The sequence below is a fragment of the Salmo salar genome, chromosome ssa12 (genome assembly GCF_905237065.1).
Source record: "Salmo salar chromosome ssa12, Ssal_v3.1, whole genome shotgun sequence".
In the NCBI taxonomy this organism is placed as follows: domain Eukaryota; kingdom Metazoa; phylum Chordata; class Actinopteri; order Salmoniformes; family Salmonidae; genus Salmo; species Salmo salar.
In genome coordinates, this window is record NC_059453.1 from 12,917,501 (window position 1) to 12,937,500 (window position 20,000).

Sequence of the window (20,000 nt, forward strand, 5' to 3'; positions counted from 1 at the left end):
CTGTGGAACACAGTGTTTGGTTCCTACCAGAGGACCACACAACATACCACCACTTGACTCCAAGTTTACTTTGATATGATGGTTATTATATCGATATTTGTGTATAAAAGCATTTCCTTGTAATTAGTTTGGTCGACAGTTGGAAAGTTTACCAACGATTGTTCTGTTTCCATCAGGCCTGTCATGACATTTTTTATCCCACATGTACTTTACTCGCCTAAAAAGGTTGGATGGAAACTGATCACAGACGATGTCCTAACAGATAATAATGTTCTTTAGCTCTTGCTGCCTTCTGAAATCAAGAAACAGTTGTCTAAGAAGTACTTAACCAATGTTTCATCCTCCTGTCTCTCTCTCTCCTTTTTGTCTCTCTCTCCCTCTTTCTCTCTCTCTTGCTCTCTCTCTCTGTCTCTGTCTCCATTGCTGTCTCTCTCTCTCTCTCTCTCTCGCTCTCTTTCCCAACCCCAGGTGAGGGCGGAGTCATCAGAAATGAACTATACCTGTGTGTTCTGGTCGGAGGGGCGTGTCCAGGAAGAGGGAGGGGCGTGGTCAAGGCGTGGCTGTACCAAAGTCACGTCTAACGCTACACACACCGTGTGTTCCTGTACCCACCTTAGCAGCTTCGCTGTTCTCATGGCCCTCTACCCTGTACAGGTATAAACACACACATATATACACACGTATACACACATATATACACACATATATACACACACACACACACACACACACACACACACACACACACACACACACACACACACACACACAATGAGTTAAAGGCTGTGTTGTTGCAGGTTGACACGTTATCCAACTGAGGCTTTATTGCCATGGATAGATAATCAATACAAGTGAAATAAACAATAAAAAATGAACAGTAAACATTACACAAATGTTATATTATGTCTAAGTTCAGTGTTATAAGGATGTGCAAATAGTAAAGTACAAAAGGGAAACTATATAAACAAATAATGTTCATTACTGGTTGTCCTTTTCTTGTGGCAACAGGTCTTGCTGCTGTGATGGCACACTGTGGTAATAGATATGGGTGAAATTATCAACATTTGATTTGTTCCCTCCCTCCCTCCCTCCCTCCCTCCCTCCCTCCCTCCCTCCCTCCCTCCCTCCCTCCCTCCCTCCCTCCCTCCCTCCCTCCCTCCCTCCCTCCCTCCCTCTCTCCCTCCCTCCCTCCCTCCCTCCCTCCCTCCCTCCCTCCCTCCCTCCCTCCCTCCCTCCAGAACACCTTTGAGCTGCGTCTGTTGACGTGGCTGGGTCTGTCGGTGTCGGTGGTGTGTCTGTTGCTGTGCATCCTGACCTTCTGGCTGTGTCGGTCCATCCAGGGGACACGCACCACCATCCACCTCCACCTCTGTGTCTGCCTCTTCATCGCTGACCTCGTCTTCCTCAGCGGCATCTCTCACACACAGAGCAAGGTGGGTGTAGGGATGTGGGGACTGTGTGTGTGTGTGTATGTGTTTGTGTGTGTCTTCCACACAAGCATCTCACACACACAGAACAAGGTGGGTAACGAACAAAGAACAAGGTGGGTAACGAACAAAGAACAAGGTGGGAAGCGGACAAAGAACAAGGTGGGTAACGAACAAAGAACAAGGTGGGTAACGAACAAAGAACAAGGTGGGTAACGAACAAAGAACAAGGTGGGTAACGAACAAAGAACAAGGTGGGTAACGAACAAAGAACAAGGTGGGTAACGGACAAAGAACAATGTGGGAAGCGGACAAAGAACAAGGTGGGTAACGAACAAAGAACAAGGTGGGTAACGAACAAAGAACAAGGTGGGTAACGAACAAAGAACAAGGTGGGTAACGAACAAAGAACAAGGTGGGTAACGAACAAAGAACAAGGTGGGTAACGGACAAAGAACAATGTGGGAAGCGGACAAAGAACAAGGTGGGTAACGGACAAAGAACAAGGTGGGTAACGAACAAAGAACAAGGTGGGTAACGAACAAAGAACAATGTGGTTAACTTCTATGGGCTAGTCAACAGCCAGTGGAATCGCGTGGCGCGAAATACAAATACCTCAAAAATGCTATAACTTCAATTTCTCACTATTTTACACCCTTTTAACCTGTTTGGGATAGGGTGCAGTATTTTCCCGGCCGGATAAAAAACATACCCGATTTAATCTGGTTACTACTCCTGCCCAGAATCTTGACATGCTTTGAAGTACGGTAATGGAATATTTTGAAATTTTTTGTCACGAAATGCGCCGGCGCGTCACCCTTCGGATAGTGACTTGAATGCACGAACAAAACAGAGCTATTTGGATATAACTATGGATTATTTCGAACCAAAACAACATTTGTTGTTGAAGTAGAAGTCCTGGGAGTGCATTCTGACGAAGAACAGCAAAGGTAATCCAATTTTTCTTATAGTAAATCTGAGTTTGGTGAAGGCCAAACTTGGTGGGTGTCAAATTAGCTAGCCATGATGGCCGGGCTATCTACTCAGAATATTGCAAAATGTGCTTTCACCGAAAAGCTATTTTAAAATCTGACACCGCGATTGCATAAAGGAGTACTGTATCTATAATTCTTAAAGTAATTGTTATGTTTTTTTGTCAACGTTTATCATGAGTAATTTAGTAAATTCACCGGAAGTTTGCGGTGGGTATGCCAGTTCTGAACATCACATATTCTGAATACATAGCTCGGCCATCACAGGCTAGCTAATTTGACACCCACCAAGTTCGGGGCTCACTAAACTCAGAATTACTATTAGAAAAATTGGATTACTTTTGCTGTTCTTTGTCAGAATGCTCTCCCAGGACTTCTACTTCAACAACAAACGTTGTTTTGGTTCCAAATAATCCATAGTTATATCCAAATACCTCCGTTTTGTTCGTGCGTTCAGGTCACTATCCGAAGGGTAACGCGCGAGCACATTACGTGACAAAAACTTCTAAAATATTCCATTACCGTACTTAGAAGCATGTCAAACGCTGTTTAAAATCAATTTTTATGCGATTTTTCTCGTAAAATAGCAATAATATTCCAACCGGGCGATGTTGTATTCATTCAAAGGCTGAAATAAAAAAAATGGAGAAGTCTCGTGAACGCGCATCTCAGTCTCACTGTCCCCAGGCTGACCACTTACAAACTCTGCTGCTGTTCTTTGCCCAGCGACAGCAGACACCACATTCCACTTCCTGGCGGCTTTAGAGAGCCAATGGAAGCCTTAGAAAGTGTCACGTTACAGCACAGATGCTGTATTTTCGATAGAGATACAACAGAACGACAACAAATTGTCAGACAGGGCACTTCCTGTATGGAATCTTCTCAGGTTTTGGCCTGCCATATGAGTTCTGTTATACTCACAGACACCATTCAAACAGTTTTAGAAACTTTAGAGCGTTTTCTATCCAAATCTACTAATTATATGCATATTCTCGTTTCTGGGCAAGAGTAGTAACCAGTTTAAATCGGGTACGTTTTTTATCTGGCCGTGAAAATACTGCCCCCTAACCCCAACAGGTTAACGGACAAAGAGCAATGTGGGTAACGGACAAAGAGCAAGGTGGGTAACGAACAAAGAACAAGGTGGGTAAACGGACAAAGAACAAGGTGGGTAACGAACAAAGAACAAGGTGGGTAAACGGACAAAGAACAAGGTGAACAAACACATTTAAAGGATGAGTTCAGTGTTTTCTAACTTAATCATGTTAGATGGTTCCTCACCCTGAAAGTCTATGGGCCAGGAGAATCTGGAATCCATGGTTCAGTTTTCCTTATAGCCACTACAAATTTAGCCAGTGTTAACTTTAGCCATCACTCCTCCCATCTCCTCCTCTCCTCCTTCCTTCTCTCTTGCCCCTCTCCTCCCCCTGTCTTCCTCTCCTCTTCCCCCTGTCCTCTCCTCCCTCCTCTCCTCTCCTCCTTCCTTCTCCCTTGCCCCTCTCCTCCCCCTGTCTTCCTCTCCTCTTCCCCCTGTCCTCTTCTCCTCTCCTCTCCTCTCCTCTCCTCTCCTCTCCTCTCCTCTCCTCTCCTCTCCTCTCCTCTCCTCTCCTCTCCTCTCCTCTCCTCTCCTCTCCTCTCCTCTCCTCTCCTCTCCTCTCCTCTCCTCTCCTCTCCTCTCCTCTCCTCTCCTCTCCTCTCCTCTCTCAGGGAGGATGTAGGGTTGTAGCCGGTCTCCTCCACCTGTTCTTTCTAGGATCCTTCAGTTGGATGTTGTTAGAGGGGGTTCAGCTCTACCTCATGGTGGTCCTGGTCTTCAACACAACCATAAGGTATTGGATATATTTACTCAATAAATTATTATGTCTTAGTATATATTTAGAGTATATTTTTGTGTATATTTTCATTACACATTCATCTTATATTTATATTTATAAATGTAGTATAATGTATATTTTATTTTAAATGTGTTTTATATTCCTTATCTATTATATCTTCTATTTTATTATATATATTTCTTACAACTTTGTTTTATTATATTTTGCTATTTTATGAAGAGCTTGAGCTGCATTCTTATATGTGATATGATATACAAATAAATAAATAATAATAATTATTATTGCTTATTACAAATAATATTGTTATTATTGTAATTATTAATATCATAAATCTCTGTACCTGTATTTTATGAAGCGCTGTGATTCTTCTTCTTACTGTAGACCTCTGTACCTGTATTTTATGAAGCTCTGTGATTCTTCTTCTTACTGTAGACCTCTGTACCTGTATTTTATGAAGCTCTGTGATTCTTCTTCTTACTGTAGACCTCTGTACCTGTATTTTATGAAGCTATGTGATTCTTCTTCTTACTGTAAACCTCTGTACCTGTATTTTATGAAGCTCTGTGATTCTTCTTCTTACTGTAGATCTCTGTACCTGTATTTTATGAAGCTATGTGATTCTTCTTCTTACTGTAAACCTCTTTACCTGTATTTTATGAAGCTCTGTGATTCTTCTTCTTACTGTAGACCTCTGTACCTGTATTTTATGAAGCTCTGTGATTCTTCTTCTTACTGTAGACCTCTGTACCTGTATGCTGTGGGATATGGACTGCCACTGGCTATAGTCATCATCTCTGCTATCACCTACCCAGATGGATACGGTACCACACAACAGTGAGTCTGAGTCTCTAACTGTATGTGTGTGTGTGAATAAAATAAAACGTAACACAATAAATGTAAATAGTCATAGATATAACATGTATATAACCCAAATCTAATGTTATCCTCTCTGTGTTTCTCTGTCAGCTGTTGGTTGTCTCTGGAGAGAGGATTCATCTGGAGTTTCTTCGGCCCAGTGTGCACCATCATCATCCTCAATGCTTTCTTCTTCATCATCACTGTCTGGAGGCTGGCACAGAAGTTCTCTAGTCTCAACACTAACCTCTCCAACCTACACAAGATCAAGTAAGTAAGGAGAGAGAGAGAGAGAGAGAGAGAGAGAGAGAGAGAGAGAGAGAGAGAGAGAGAGAGAGAGAGAGAGAGAGAGAGAGAGAGAGAGAGAGAGAGAGAGAGAGAGAGAGAGAGAGAGAGAGAGAGAGAGAGAGAGAGAGAGAGAGAGAGAGAGAGACTAGGATTCAGGAAGCAGGTGTGAATAACGACGGGGAACAGGTGTGCATAACGATGGGGAGCAGGTGTGCGTAATGATGGGGAGCAGATGTGCATAACGATGGGGAACAGGTGTGCATAACGATGGGGAGCAGGTGTGCATAACGATGGGGAGTAGGTGTGCATAACAATGGGGAGTAGGTGCTAATAACGATGGGGAGCAGGTGTGCGTAATGATGAAGTCCAGGTGTACATAGCGATGGGGAGCAGGTGTGCATAATGATGGGGAACAGGTGTGCATAACGATGGGGAGCAGATGTGCATAACGATGGGGAACAGGTGTGCATAACGATGGGGAGCAGATGTGCATAACGATGGGGAACAGGTGTGCATAACGATGGGGAGCAGGTGTGCATAACGATGGGGAGTAGGTGTGCATAACAATGGGGAGTAGGTGCTAATAACGATGGGGAGCAGATGTGAAAAATGATGGGGAGCAGGTGTTATTACCGATGGGGAGTAGGTGTGCATAACAATGGGGAGCAGATGTGCATAACGATGGGGAGCAGGGGTGCATAATGATGGTTGCCAGGACCGGTGGTTAGTAGAAATTGTAAGTTGTACTAAAACTCTCCTCCCCCTCCACCTCCACAATGTGGATCAGGTGTGCATAACGGTGGGGAGAATGTGTGCATAACGATGGGGAGCAGGGGTGAATAACGATTGGGAGCAGGTGTTATTAATGATGGGGAGCAGATGTGAATAACGATGGGTAATAGGTGTGCATAACGATGGGGAATAGGTGTGCATAACGATGGGGAACAGGTGTGCATAACAATGGCGAGCATTGGTGCAAAACAATTGGGAGTAGGTGTGCATAACGATGGGGAACAGATGTGCATAGCAATGGGGAGCAGGTTTGCATAACGATGGGGAGCAGGTGTGCGTAACGATGGGGAGCAGATGTGCATAACGATGGGGAACAGGTGTGCATAACGATGGGGAGCAGATGTGCATAACGATGGGGAACAGGTGTGCATAACGATGGGGAGCAGGTGTGCATAACGATGGGGAGTAGGTGTGCATAACAATGGGGAGTAGGTGCTAATAACGATGGGGAGCAGATGTGAAAAATGATGGGGAGCAGGTGTTATTACCGATGGGGAGTAGGTGTGCATAACAATGGGGAGCAGATGTGCATAACGATGGGGAGCAGGGGTGCATAATGATGGTTGCCAGGACCGGTGGTTAGTAGAAATTGTAAGTTGTACTAAAACTCTCCTCCTCCCCCTCCACCTCCACAATGTGGATCAGGTGTGCATAACGGTGGGGAGAATGTGTGCATAACGATGGGGAGCAGGGGTGAATAACGATTGGGAGCAGGTGTTATTAATGATGGGGAGCAGATGTGAATAACGATGGGGAATATGTGTGCATAACGATGGGGAATAGGTGTGCATAACGATGGGGAACAGGTGTGCATAACAATGGCGAGCATTGGTGCAAAACAATTGGGAGTAGGTGTGCATAACGATGGGGAACAGATGTGCATAGCAATGGGGAGCAGGTTTGCATAACGATGGGGAGCAGGTGTGCGTAACGATGGGGAGCAGATGTGCATAACGATGGGGAACAGGTGTGCATAACGATGGGGAGCAGATGTGCATAACGATGGGGAACAGGTGTGCATAACGATGGGGAGCAGGTGTGCATAACGATGGGGAGTAGGTGTGCATAACAATGGGGAGTAGGTGCTAATAACGATGGGGAGCAGATGTGAAAAATGATGGGGAGCAGGTGTTATTACCGATGGGGAGTAGGTGTGCATAACAATGGGGAGCAGATGTGCATAACGATGGGGAGCAGGGGTGCATAATGATGGTTGCCAGGACCGGTGGTTAGTAGAAATTGTAAATTGTACTAAAACTCTCCTCCTCCCCCTCCACCTCCACAATGTGGATCAGGTGTGCATAACGGTGGGGAGAATGTGTGCATAACGATGGGGAGCAGGGGTGAATAACGATTGGGAGCAGGTGTTATTAATGATGGGGAGCAGATGTGAATAACGATGGGGAATATGTGTGCATAACGATGGGGAATAGGTGTGCATAACGATGGGGAACAGGTGTGCATAACAATGGCGAGCATTGGTGCAAAACAATTGGGAGTAGGTGTGCATAACGATGGGGAACAGATGTGCATAGCAATGGGGAGCAGGTTTGCATAACGATGGGGAGCAGGTGTGCGTAACGATGGGGAGCAGATGTGCATAACGATGGGGAACAGGTGTGCATAACGATGGGGAGCAGATGTGCATAACGATGGGGAACAGGTGTGCATAACGATGGGGAGCAGGTGTGCATAACGATGGGGAGTAGGTGTGCATAACAATGGGGAGTAGGTGCTAATAACGATGGGGAGCAGATGTGAAAAATGATGGGGAGCAAGTGTTATTACCGATGGGGAGTAGGTGTGCATAACAATGGGGAGCAGATGTGCATAACGATGGGGAGCAGGGGTGCATAATGATGGTTGCCAGGACCGGTGGTTAGTAGAAATTGTAAGTTGTACTAAAACTCTCCTCCTCCCCCTCCACCTCCACAGTGTGGATCAGGTGTGCATAACGGTGGGGAGAATGTGTGCATAACGATGGGGAACAGATTTGCATAGCAATGGGGAGCAGGTTTGCATAACGATGGGGAGTAGGTGTGCGTAACTATGGGGAGCAGATATTATTAATGGTGGGGAGCAGATGTGAATAACGATGGGGAGGAGGGGTGAATAATGATGGGGAGGAGGGGTGCATAATGATGGGGGGAGGGGTGAATAATGATGGGGAGAAGGGGTGCATAATGATGGGGAGGAGGGGTGCATAACAATGGTTGCCAGGACCTGTGTTTAGTAGGATTTTTTAAAGTAAAACTCTCTCCCTCCCCCTCCTCCTCCCTTCCCCTCTTCCCTCCTTCCTTCTCAACTCTCTCCCCTTCTCAACTCCCCCCTCCTCCACCCTCTCTCCCTCCTCCTCCCTCTCTTCCCTCCTCCTCCCCCCTCCCTCCTTCTTTCTCTCTCTCCCTCCCTCCTCCTTCCTCTCCCTCCCTCCTCCTCCCTCCCCCTCTACCCTCCTTCCTTCTCCTCTCTCCCTTCCACCCCTCTCCTTCCTCCCCCTTCCCCCTCCTTCATCCTTCCTCCCCCTCTTTCATCCTTCCCCTTCCTCCTTCATCCTCCCACCTCCTCCCTCCCTCCTTCCTTCCCCTCCCCCCTCCTCCCTCCCAGGTGTACATAACGATGTGGAGGAGGTGTGCATAATGATTGGGAGCTGGTATGCGTAATGATGAAGTTCAGCTATACATAACGATGGGGAGCATGCGTGCATAACGATGGGAAGCAGTGGTGTATAACAATGGGGTGCAGGTGTGCATAACGATGGGGAGCGGGTGTGCATAACTATGGGGAGCAGGTGCTAATAACGTTCGGGAGCAGATGTGCATTAAGATGGGGAGCAGGTGTTATTAATGATGGGGAGTGGGTGTGCATAACGATGGGGAGAATGTGTGCATAACGATGGGGAACAGATTTGCATAGCAATGGGGAGCAGGTTTGCATAACGATGGGGAGTAGGTGTGCGTAACTATGGGGAGCAGATATTATTAATGGTGGGGAGCAGATGTGAATAACGATGGGGAGGAGGGGTGAATAATGATGGGGAGGAGGGGTGCATAATGATGGGGGGAGGGGTGAATAATGATGGGGAGAAGGGGTGCATAATGATGGGGAGGAGGGGTGCATAACAATGGTTGCCAGGACCTGTGTTTAGTAGGATTTTTTAAAGTAAAACTCTCTCCCTCCCCCTCCTCCTCCCTTCCCCTCTTCCCTCCTTCCTTCTCAACTCTCTCCCCTTCTCAACTCCCCCTCCTCCACCCTCTCTCCCTCCTCCTCCCTCTCTTCCCTCCTCCTCCCCCTCCCTCCTTCTTTCTCTCTCTCCCTCCCTCCTCCTTCCTCTCCCTCCCTCCTCCTCCCTCCCCCTCTACCCTCCTTCCTTCTCCTCTCTCCCTTCCACCCCTCTCCTTCCTCCCCCCTTCCCCCTCCTTCATCCTTCCTCCCCCCTCTTTCATCCTTCCCCTTCCTCCTTCATCCTCCCACCTCCTCCCTCCCTCCTTCCTTCCCCTCCCCCCTCCTCCCTCCCAGGTGTACATAACGATGTGGAGGAGGTGTGCATAATGATTGGGAGCTGGTATGCGTAATGATGAAGTTCAGCTATACATAACGATGGGGAGCATGCGTGCATAACGATGGGAAGCAGTGGTGTATAACAATGGGGTGCAGGTGTGCATAACGATGGGGAGCGGGTGTGCATAACTATGGGGAGCAGGTGCTAATAACGTTCGGGAGCAGATGTGCATTAAGATGGGGAGCAGGTGTTATTAATGATGGGGAGTGGGTGTGCATAACGATGGGGAGCAGGTTTGCATAATGATTGGGAGCAGTTGCTAATAACGATGGGATTAGGTGTTATTAATGATGGGGAGTGGGTGTGCATAACGATGGGGAGCAAGTTTGCATAATGATGGGGAGCAGTTGCTAATAACGATGGGGAGTAGGTGTGCATAATGATGGGGAGCAGATTTGCATAACGACAGGGAGAAGGTGCTAATAATGATGGGGAGCAGATGTGCCTAAAGATGGGGAGCAGGTGTTATTAATAATGGGGAGTAGGTGTGCATAAAGATGGGGAACAGGTTTGCATAAAGATGGGGAGCAGGTGCTAATACCGATGGGGAGAAGATGTGCACAATGATGGGGAGCAGATTTGCATAATGATGGGGAGTAGGTGCTAATACTGATGGGGAGCAGATGTGCATAACGATGGGGAGCAGATTTGCATAATGATTGGGAGCAGGTGCTAATAACAATGGGGAGCAGATGTGCATAATGATGGGGAGTAGGTATTATTAACCTCTCTAGGGTATGTGGGACGAAATCGTCCCACCTACTCAACAGCCAGTGGAATCCCGTGGCGCGATATTCAAATACCTTATAAATGCTATTACTTCAATTTCTCAAACATATGACTATTTTACACCATTTTAAAGACAAGACTCTCGTTAATCTAACCACACTGTCCGATTTCAAAAAGGCTTTACAACGAAAGCAAAACATTAGATTATGTCAGCAGAGTACACAGCCAGAAATAATCAGACACCCATTTTTCAAGCTAGCATATAATGTCACAAAAACCAAAACCACAGCTAAATGCAGCACTAACCTTTGATGATCTTCATCAGATGACACTCCTAGGACATTATGTTATACAATACATGCATGTTTTGTTCAATCAAGTTCATATTTATATCAAAAACCAGCTTTTTACATTAGCATGTGACGTTCAGAACTAGCATACCCACCGCAAACTTCCGGTGAATTTACTAAATTACTCACGATAAACGTTCACAAAAAACATAACAATTATTTTAAGAATTATAGATACAGAACTCCTTTATGCAATCGCTATGTCCGATTTTAAAATAGCTTTTTGGCAAAAACACATTTTGCAATATTCTGAGTAGATAGCTCGCCATCACGGGCTAGCTATTTTGACACCCACCAAGTTTGGCACTCACCAAACTCAGATTTACTATAAGAAAAATTGGATTACCTTTGCTGTTCTTCGTCAGAATGCACTCCCAGGACTTCTACTTCATCCACAAATGTTGTTTTGGTTCAAAATAATCCATAGTTATGTTCAAATATCCTCTGTTTTGTTCTTGCGTTCAAGACACTATCCGAACGGTGACGCGCGGACGCGTATCGTAACAAAAAATTTCTAAATATTCCATTACCGTACTTCGAAGCATGTCAAACGCTGTTTAAAATCAGTTTTTATGCGATTTTTCTCGTAAAAAGCGATAATATTCCGCCCGGGAAACCCTGTTTTCGTTCAAAGACTCAAAATCTAAAATGGACTCTTCACGTGCACGCGCGCCCCCGTCTCATTGTTCTCAGATCGACCACTTACCAAATGCGCTACTGTTTTTCAGCCATGGGCTGCAAAGTCATCATTCAACGTTCTGGCGCCTTCTGAGAGCCTATGGGAGCCTTACAAAGTGTCACGTTACAGCAGAGATCCTTTGTATTCAATAAAGAGAGTGTAGAAGGCCAAGAAATGGTCAGAGAGGGCACTTCCTGTACAGAATCTTCTCAGGTTTTTGCCTGCCATATGAGTTCTGTTATACTCACAGACACCATTCAAACAGTTTTAGAAACTTTAGGGTGTTTTCTATCTAAATCAAACAATTATATGCATATTCAAGTTTCTGGGCAGTAGTAATAACCAGATTAAATCGGGTACATTTTTTATTCGGCCGTGCAAATACTGCCCCCTACCCTAGAGAGGTTAATGATTGGGAGTAGGTGTGAATATCAATGGGGAGCAGGGGTGTATAATGATGGGGAGCAGATGTTATTAACGATGGGGGAGCAGGTGTTATTACTGATGGGGAGCTGGTGTGCAAAACGATGGGGAGCAGGTGTGAATAACGATGGGAGCAGGTATTATTAATGATTGGGAGTAGGTGTGAATATCAATGGGGAGCAGGGGTGTATAATGATGGGGAGCAGATGTTATTAATGATGGGGGAGCAGGTGTTATTACTGATGGGGAGCAGGTGTGCATAACGATGGGGAGCAGGTGTGAATAACGATGGGAGCAGGCTGAAAAATGATGGGGAGCAGGTGTGAATAACGACGGGGAACAGGTGTGCGTAACGATGGGGAGAAGATGTGCATAATGATAGGGAGAAGATTTGCATAACAATGGGGAGCAGGTGCTAATAACGATGGGGAGCAGATGTGCATAACGATGGGGAGCAGGTGTTATTAATAATGGGGAGTAGGTGTGAATAGCAATGGTGAGCAGGGTTGTATAATGATGGGGAGCAGATGTTATTAACGAAATACAATATTCCCTCTCTTTAGGAGGGAGACCTCTCAGTGTGAGAAAATAAATAAAATATTCTAGAGAGACCTCTCAGTGTGAGCCACATGGAGTTAGAAAACAACTATTTAGCTCTCCACTTCTCCCTCTCTTCCTCCTCCTCCCTCTCTTCCCCCCTCCTCCCCCTCCCTCCTCTTTCCTCCCCCTCCCTCCTCTTTCCTTCCCCTTCCTCCTCCTTCTTTCCCCCTCCTCCTCCCTCTCTCTCTTTGTCCTCCCCCCTCCCTCCCCCCTGTTCTCCCACCTCCTTCCCCCTCTACCCTCCTTCCTTCTCCTCTCTCCACCACTCTCCTTACTTCTCCTCCCTCCACCCTCCTCCTCCCTCCCTCCCTCCTTCCTTCCTCCCCCCCTCCTCCCTCATCCTCCCTCCCTCCTCCCCACTTTCCTCCTCCCTCCCTCCTTTCCTCCTCCCTTCCTCCCCCTCCTCCTCCCTCCTCCCACACCACCCTCACCCCCTCCTCCTCCCTCCTCCTCCTCCTTCCCTCCTCCCCCCTCCTCCCCCCTCCCCCTTCTCCCTCCTCCTCCTTCCCTCTTCCCCCCCTCCTCCTCCCTCCTTCCCTCCTCCTCCCTCTCTCTCTCCAGGGTGTTCACAGTGACAGCAGTGGCCCAGCTGTGTGTGTTGGGTACTATGTGGATATTTGGAGTGTTCCAGTTCCAAGAGGAGGGGACAGTGGTCATGACATATCTCTTCACTATCCTCAACTCTCTACAGGGAGCTCTGCTGTTCATCATGCACTGCCTACTGAACAAAACGGTATGGTATGGTATGGAATGGGGTGTGTGTGTGTGTGTGTGTGTGTGTGTGTGTTGTGTGTGTGTAACACTGTGCTCTGCTGCCCCCATCAGGTGAGAGAGGAGTATTGCAAGCTGCTGTCCTGTATCTGCACACCACAGAAGAAGAGATATTCAGAGGTCAGCACTACCAACCCTTCTTCCAGCCAATCCCAGGTACACACACACACACACACACACACACACACACACACACACACACACACACACACACACACACACACACACACACACACACACACACACATATATGTACATACACACACGAACCACTTTCATTAAGTTAACCTCTGTCCTTTGACCTTTGTCTGTCCTAGGGGTCAAGGAGCGCAGAGAACACGGTGGAGTCGCAGATATGATGTCACCAAACCCCCATAATGCACCTCTTTACCCCTCCTCCCATGACAAAGGTTCCCACTAGATGGCCAAACTGTAAAGTCAAAATGGTCGATATCGTAAACATTTATGAAAACAAAGCTTTGCGTTTTGCGGTGTGGTTAAGATACACTGTAGAAATGGGCAGGGTTTCTGATTTAGCATATTGGCCAGATAGTGACAACCCAGAAAAACTTTTCAGGCCAGGTTAGTAGAAATGTGTCCAACTAGCTTGCCGGATAGTAAAAATTTTAGTCCACTAGCCAAGTTGGCCAGTGCACAAAACCCTTCAGTTCCATCCCTGATTAGACACTTCATATCAAACTTGATGTTAAGCAATGTCTTATCAAGCATTAGGTTATCCAATCAGAAGTTATGTGATCTACATGTCATCCAACAGGAATGCGTATGATCTTTGTCATCCAATTAGAAGTTATATGATCTTCATGTCATCCAATAGGAATCCATATCATCTTTGTCATCCAATCAAAGTTATATGATCTTTATGTCATCCAATAGGAATCTATATGATATTTATGTCATCCAATTCAAATGAATATCCTCTTTATGTAATTATCCCAACCATAAAAGAAAGGTACTATTTCACACCACTTCAATGAAACCATGAACATGAACAACATAAGCTTCCTTCCTTTACATGAATGTGGTAGATTTATAGTAATATTTATTACCAAGAGCACAAGATATGGTGACTTTTCTACACAAATAAATCCAGAGGGAAAAACCTAAGATATGTGAAGAAATGTGTTAGTTGTGACCTAATGGACTGTTATACTGTAAATGTGTATTTATCTTTAACACTTTATTAATAACATTTAAGAATAAGTCTTTATCAATGAATATACATGTTTATAAATTATTATAAATGTTGTACATTTTTTAGGAATGGAAGGCTGGTAATATTCACACATTCTTATAAATGTTTACAAATATAATTGTAAACAGTTTATAAATCGATAAAAGGTTTATTCATGATAGTTATTATCAAGTGTTACCATGGCCACCTCTATGTATATAATGAGATTTTACATTTACATTTAAGTCATTTAGCAGACGCTCTTATCCAGAGCGACTTACGAATTGGTGCATTCACCTTATAATATCCAGTGGAACAACCACTTTACAATAGTGCATCTAAATCTTTTAAGGGGGGGTTAGAAGGATTACTTTATCCTATCCCAGGTATTCCTTAAAGAGGTGGGGTTTCAGGTGTCTCCGGAAGGTGGTGATTGACTCCGCTGTCCTGGCGTCGTGAGGGAGCTTGTTCCACCATTGGGGTGCCAGAGCAGCGAACAGTTTTGACTGGGCTGAGCGGGAACTGTGCTTCCTCAGAGGTAGGGAGGCGAGCAGGCCAGAGGTGGATGAACGCAGTGCCCTTGTTTGGGTGTAGGGCCTGATCAGAGCCTGAAGGTATGGAGGTGCCGTTCCCTTCACAGCTCCGTAGGCAAGCACCATGGTCTTGTAGCGGATGCGAGCTTCGACTGGAAGCCAGTGGAGAGAGCGGAGGAGCGGGGTGACGTGAGAGAACTTGGGAAGGTTGAACACCAGACGGGCTGCGGCGTTCTGGATGAGTTGTAGGGGTTTAATGGCACAGGCAGGGAGCCCAGCCAACAGCGAGTTGCAATAATCCAGACGGGAGATGACAAGTGCCTGGATTAGGACCTGCGCCGCTTCCTGTGTGAGGCCTACAGGATCGGGTCACCGCCTTGATGTTGGTGGAGAACGACAGGGTGTTGTCCAGGGTCACGCCAAGGCTCTTAGCACTCTGGGAGGAGGACACAAGGGAGTTGTCAACCGTGATGGCGAGATCATGGAACGGGCAGTCCTTCCCAGGGAGGAAGAGCAGCTCCGTCTTGCCAAGGTTCAGCTTGAGGTGGTGATCCGTCATCCACACTGATATGTCTGCCAGACATGCAGAGATGCGATTCGCCACCTGGTTGTCAGAAGGGGGAAAGGAGAAGATTAATTGTGTGTCATCTGCATAGCAATGATATGAGAGACCATGTGAGGATATGACAGAGCCAAGTGACTTGGTGTATAGCGAGAATAGGAGTGGGCCAAGAACAGAGCCCTGGGGGACACCAGTGGTGAGAGCACGTGGTGCGGAGACAGATTCTCGCCACGCCACCTGGTAGGAGCGACCTGTCAGGTAGGACGCAATCCAAGCGTGGGCCGCGCCGGAGATGCCCAGCTCGGAGAGGGTGGAGAGGAGGATCTGATGGTTCACGGTATCAAAGGCAGCAGATAGGTCTAGAAGGATGAGAGCAGAGGAGAGAGAGTTAGCTTTAGCAGTGCGGAGAGCCTCCGTGACACAGAGAAGAGCAGTCTCAGTTGAATGCTCAGTCTTGAAACCTGACTGATTAGGATCAAGAAGGTCATTCTGAGAGAGATAGCAAGAGAGCTGGCCAAGGACGGCACGTTCAAGAGTTTTGGCGAGAAAGGAAAGAAGGGATACTGGTCTGTAGTTGTTGACATCGCAGGGATCGAGTGTAGGTTTTTTCAGAAGGGGTGCAACTCTCGCTCTCTTGAAGACGGAAGGGACGTAGCCAGCGGTCAAGGATGAGTTGATGAGCGAGGTGAGGTAGGGGAGAAGGTCTCCGGAAATGGTCTGGAGAAGAGAGGAGGGGATAGGGTCAAGTGGGCAGGTTGTTGGGCGGCCGGCCGTCACAAGACGCGAGATTTCATCTGGAGAGAGAGGGGAGAAAGAGGTCAAAGCACAGGGTAGGGCAGTGTGAGCAGGACCAGCAGTGTCGTTTGACTTAGCAAACGAGGATCGGATGTCGTCAACCTTCTTTTCAAAATGGTTGACGAAGTCATCCGCAGAGAGGGAGGAGGGGGGGGAGGGGGAGGAGGATTCAGGAGGGAGGAGAAGGTAGAAAAGAGCTTCCTAGGGTTAGAGGCAGATGCTTGGAGTTTATAAGATTTGTTGTGAACACTTGCAGTCCTTCTGTCCAAAAACAGCATTTATCAACAGGTTTTTTAGAAATCCCAGTGGGAAGACTCCCAGAATCAGCAGGGAATTAACTGAAAATTGGAAATCCGGAAATCCGGATTCTGCAACAGGGATTGTCACTCATAGCTCCATCTTAAAACCATTGGTTCGTTTATCACTGGCCAACAAAATACAGTGTAGCAATCCTGACCTGGACTTAACCCTGGGTAAAGCAACTGCTAACCTAACAAATTAGCCGTTATGCCAAGAGATCCGAACAGCTTGATGAGGTTGCTAGGTGTTGGGTTAAAGTTGTTTCAATAGTTGTATAGGTTTAAGAATAAAGTAGTAGCAATGTACTGTACAGTTCTGCCATTGTAGAGGTCCTTAGGCTCACATCTAGGATCAAAATACAGTAAATGACTGTACAGTTCAGCAATGTTAGACGTCCTTAGGCACAGATCTAGGATCACAATACAGTAAATGTACTGTTCAGTTCAGCCATTGTAGAGGTCCTTAGGCACAGATCTAGGATCAGAATACAGTAAATTACTGTACAGTTAAGTCATTGTCGAGGTTGTCCTTAGGCACAGATCTAGGATCAGCTTACCCAAACCAAAACCTAAATTAAAGGGGCCTTCCAGGATTGGTACATCCAGTTTTTTTACTTTTAAATTTGTGATTTATTGCTCTTGGTTCTTGTAGAATATTACTTAAAACTGTCTTGTGACCTGGTCAACTGTCGTGCCCCATCAGAACATTGAAGAATATTACTTAAAACTGTCTTGTGACCAGGTCAACTGTCGTGCCCCATCAGAACATTGTAGAATATTACTTAAAACTGTCTTGTGACCAGGTCAACTGTCGTGCCCCATCAGAACATTGAAGAATATAACTTAAAACTGTCTTGTGAACAGGTCAACTGTCGTTCCCCATCAGAAGCCCAACTATAAGCTTGTTTTACTCCATTGTTTGTACACGATGTAAAGGTTTAAAACATGGTTAAAACTATCATGTTGATCTCATGGATGGTCAGTCCTTGCATCCAGAGCTCCATCTTTGATTTTGAGAGTGGTTAAATTCCTCCAGTCCCATCCCACAGCTGTTAACCACAACAAGTGGTGGGATGACCGGTTTGTTGCTTTTTGGATCCCAGGCTGCCCCTTTAAGGTTCCACCCTAGACCTTGGTCTCAGCCTAACCATGGAGATAAAGTAGAGTCTTAAAATAATCTAAACAATGTCTACATTCAATGTCATATGTTTTATATTCTATTCTGTTGCACTTTTACTTCGACAAGTTGTGTATTTTATACTTTTAAAGAACTTACCATTTTCATGTCCTCTTATCAACACCGTTCTGAATGTAAACACTTGGTGTTGTACTTGACTGTGTACTCTGTAGTGTGTGTGTGTGTGTGTGTGTGTGTGTGTGTGTGTGTGTGTGTGTGTGTGTGTGTGTGTGTGTGTGTGTGTGTGTGTGTGTGTGTGTGTGTGTGAGAGAGAGAGGGTGGGTTTGTTTCAGTAGCTTTAGCCACAATAAAACGTTGCTACAAATAACCTACTGTAGATGTCTTCTTACCACACACACACAAACACGCAAACACAAAAACAAACCAACAAACACACACACACACACACACCAATAAGCCTCTGGGACTAGAATTATACACACACAAAAACAACTTTAATACAACAGATAATATCTGCATGTGTGTGTGTGTGTGTGTGTGTGTGTGTGTGTGTGTGTGTGTGTGTGTGTGTGTGTGTGTGTGTGTGTGTGTGTGTGTGTGTGTGTGTTAAGCTTTTGTAAAGACATCCACATTCATACAGTGATATGAATCATATCGATCCATGATAGCAGGACGTGCATGTCTAGTTGTGTCTAACCTGAATGTGTTGAGGCCTGCTCAGACCATGGTGAGTTTCCACCCTGAGATCCCTTCTCTAATGTCTTCTGTCCTACTTCACTTTCTATACAGTAGATCACTTCTCTAATGTCTTCTGTCCTACTCCACTTTCTATACAGGTAGATCCCTTCTCTAATGTCTTCTGTCCTACTTCACTTTCTATACAGTAGATCCCTTCTCTAATGTCTTCTGTCCTACTCCACTTTCTATACAGTAGATCCCTTCTCTAATGTCTTCTGTCCTACTCCACTTTCTATACAGGTAGATCCCTTCTCTAATGTCTTCTGTCCTACTCCACTTTCTATACAGTATATCACTTCTCTAATGTCTTCTGTCCTACTTCACTTTCTATACAGTAGATCCCTTCTCTAATGACTTCTGTCCTACTTCACTTTCTTTACAGGTAGATCCCTGTATTGGCAGCAACATGGAGATCAGTAGAATAGTAACAATTCCACATGGTTTCGTTGATAGGTTCCCTCTTGTTGGAACACTTTACAATGTGACATCAGAAAGAATACATTCTGCACCAATAACAGGCTTAGTATTACCAGTAGGCCTATATCCCATGGCGATCACTAATTGATATATTGGATGTGTCCCAAATGGCACCGTATTCCCTATAGTGAACTACTTTTGACAATTGGTGCACTATATAGGGAAGATGGTGTCATTTGGGATGTACACGTTGTCTTAAAAGAGCCTAAGCTTAAAGTGCTAATCTGGTTGAATAACTCTCTCTCTCTCTCTTTCTCTCTCGCTCTCTCTCTCTCAGTGAGAGTAAGAGAGAGAGAGAGGGGAAGACAGAGAGAGGAGGCGTGCTCTAACAGAGAGAGGGGGAGAAGAGAAGAAGAGGTAAAACAGAAAAAGAGAACAAGGAGAGAGAGAGATAAGGGTGAAACAGAGAGAAAGGGGGGAAGAGTGTGAAAAAGAGAGAGAGGAGGCGTTCTTTAACAGAGAGAGGGAGAGGAGAGGAGAGCTAAATAGTTGTTTTCTAACTCCATGTGGCTCACACTGAGAGGTGTCTTTCCTAAAGTGAGGGAATATTGTATTTATTTTCTCACACTGGATCATACGGAATTAAAACCTTGTTAAACTGGGATTTTCTTCAATCTGAATTCAACTGTAAAACAGATTTAATCTGAGACTGATTCTTCTTGTGTGACTAGTTTTATTAGGATCCTACTAGTTGTCTGGTGTGGATATAATACCAGTCTGTCTTTGAGATGGGGTCCAGAACTCTTCTACTTATTCTGGGTGAGTCTAACGTTGTATATCTTTGGAACTTGACTATCTGTGTGTTTGTGTGTGTGTGTGTGTGTGTGTGTGTGTGTGTGTGTGTGTGTGTGTGTGTGTGTGTGTGTGTGTGTGTGTGTGTGTGTGTGTGTGTGTGTGTGTGTGTGTGTGTGTGTGTGTTTGTATGTGTGCATGTGACAGAGTGACAAATAGATAGAAAGGTGGAAT

General features: G+C 45.6%; 2 protein-coding genes across 3 annotated transcripts in view; both read left to right on the forward strand.

The window, feature by feature from the left end:
- The window catches only part of LOC106566240 (adhesion G protein-coupled receptor E5), a 41,471-nt gene extending 27,044 nt beyond the window's left edge, over positions 1–14,427 (forward strand). The window contains exons 10-17 of the mRNA XM_045690736.1: positions 469–654; positions 1,239–1,433; positions 4,127–4,248; positions 4,993–5,088; positions 5,221–5,379; positions 13,091–13,262; positions 13,355–13,456; positions 13,618–14,427. Coding sequence (XP_045546692.1) covers positions 469–654; positions 1,239–1,433; positions 4,127–4,248; positions 4,993–5,088; positions 5,221–5,379; positions 13,091–13,262; positions 13,355–13,456; positions 13,618–13,659 — 1,074 coding nt within the window. The 3' untranslated portion in view covers positions 13,660–14,427. The remainder of the gene's footprint in view (positions 1–468; positions 655–1,238; positions 1,434–4,126; positions 4,249–4,992; positions 5,089–5,220; positions 5,380–13,090; positions 13,263–13,354; positions 13,457–13,617) is intronic.
- Positions 14,428–19,472: 5,045 nt separating this feature from the next.
- Positions 19,473–20,000, forward strand: part of LOC106564216 (adhesion G protein-coupled receptor E5) — a 45,280-nt gene continuing 44,752 nt past the window's right edge. The window contains exon 1 of one of the 2 annotated variants that reach the window (XM_045690740.1): positions 19,473–19,793. In XM_045690740.1, the coding sequence (XP_045546696.1) occupies positions 19,763–19,793 (31 nt within the window). In that variant the 5' untranslated portion in view covers positions 19,473–19,762. The remainder of the gene's footprint in view (positions 19,794–20,000) is intronic. The other variant, XM_045690741.1, reaches the window with a different exon arrangement.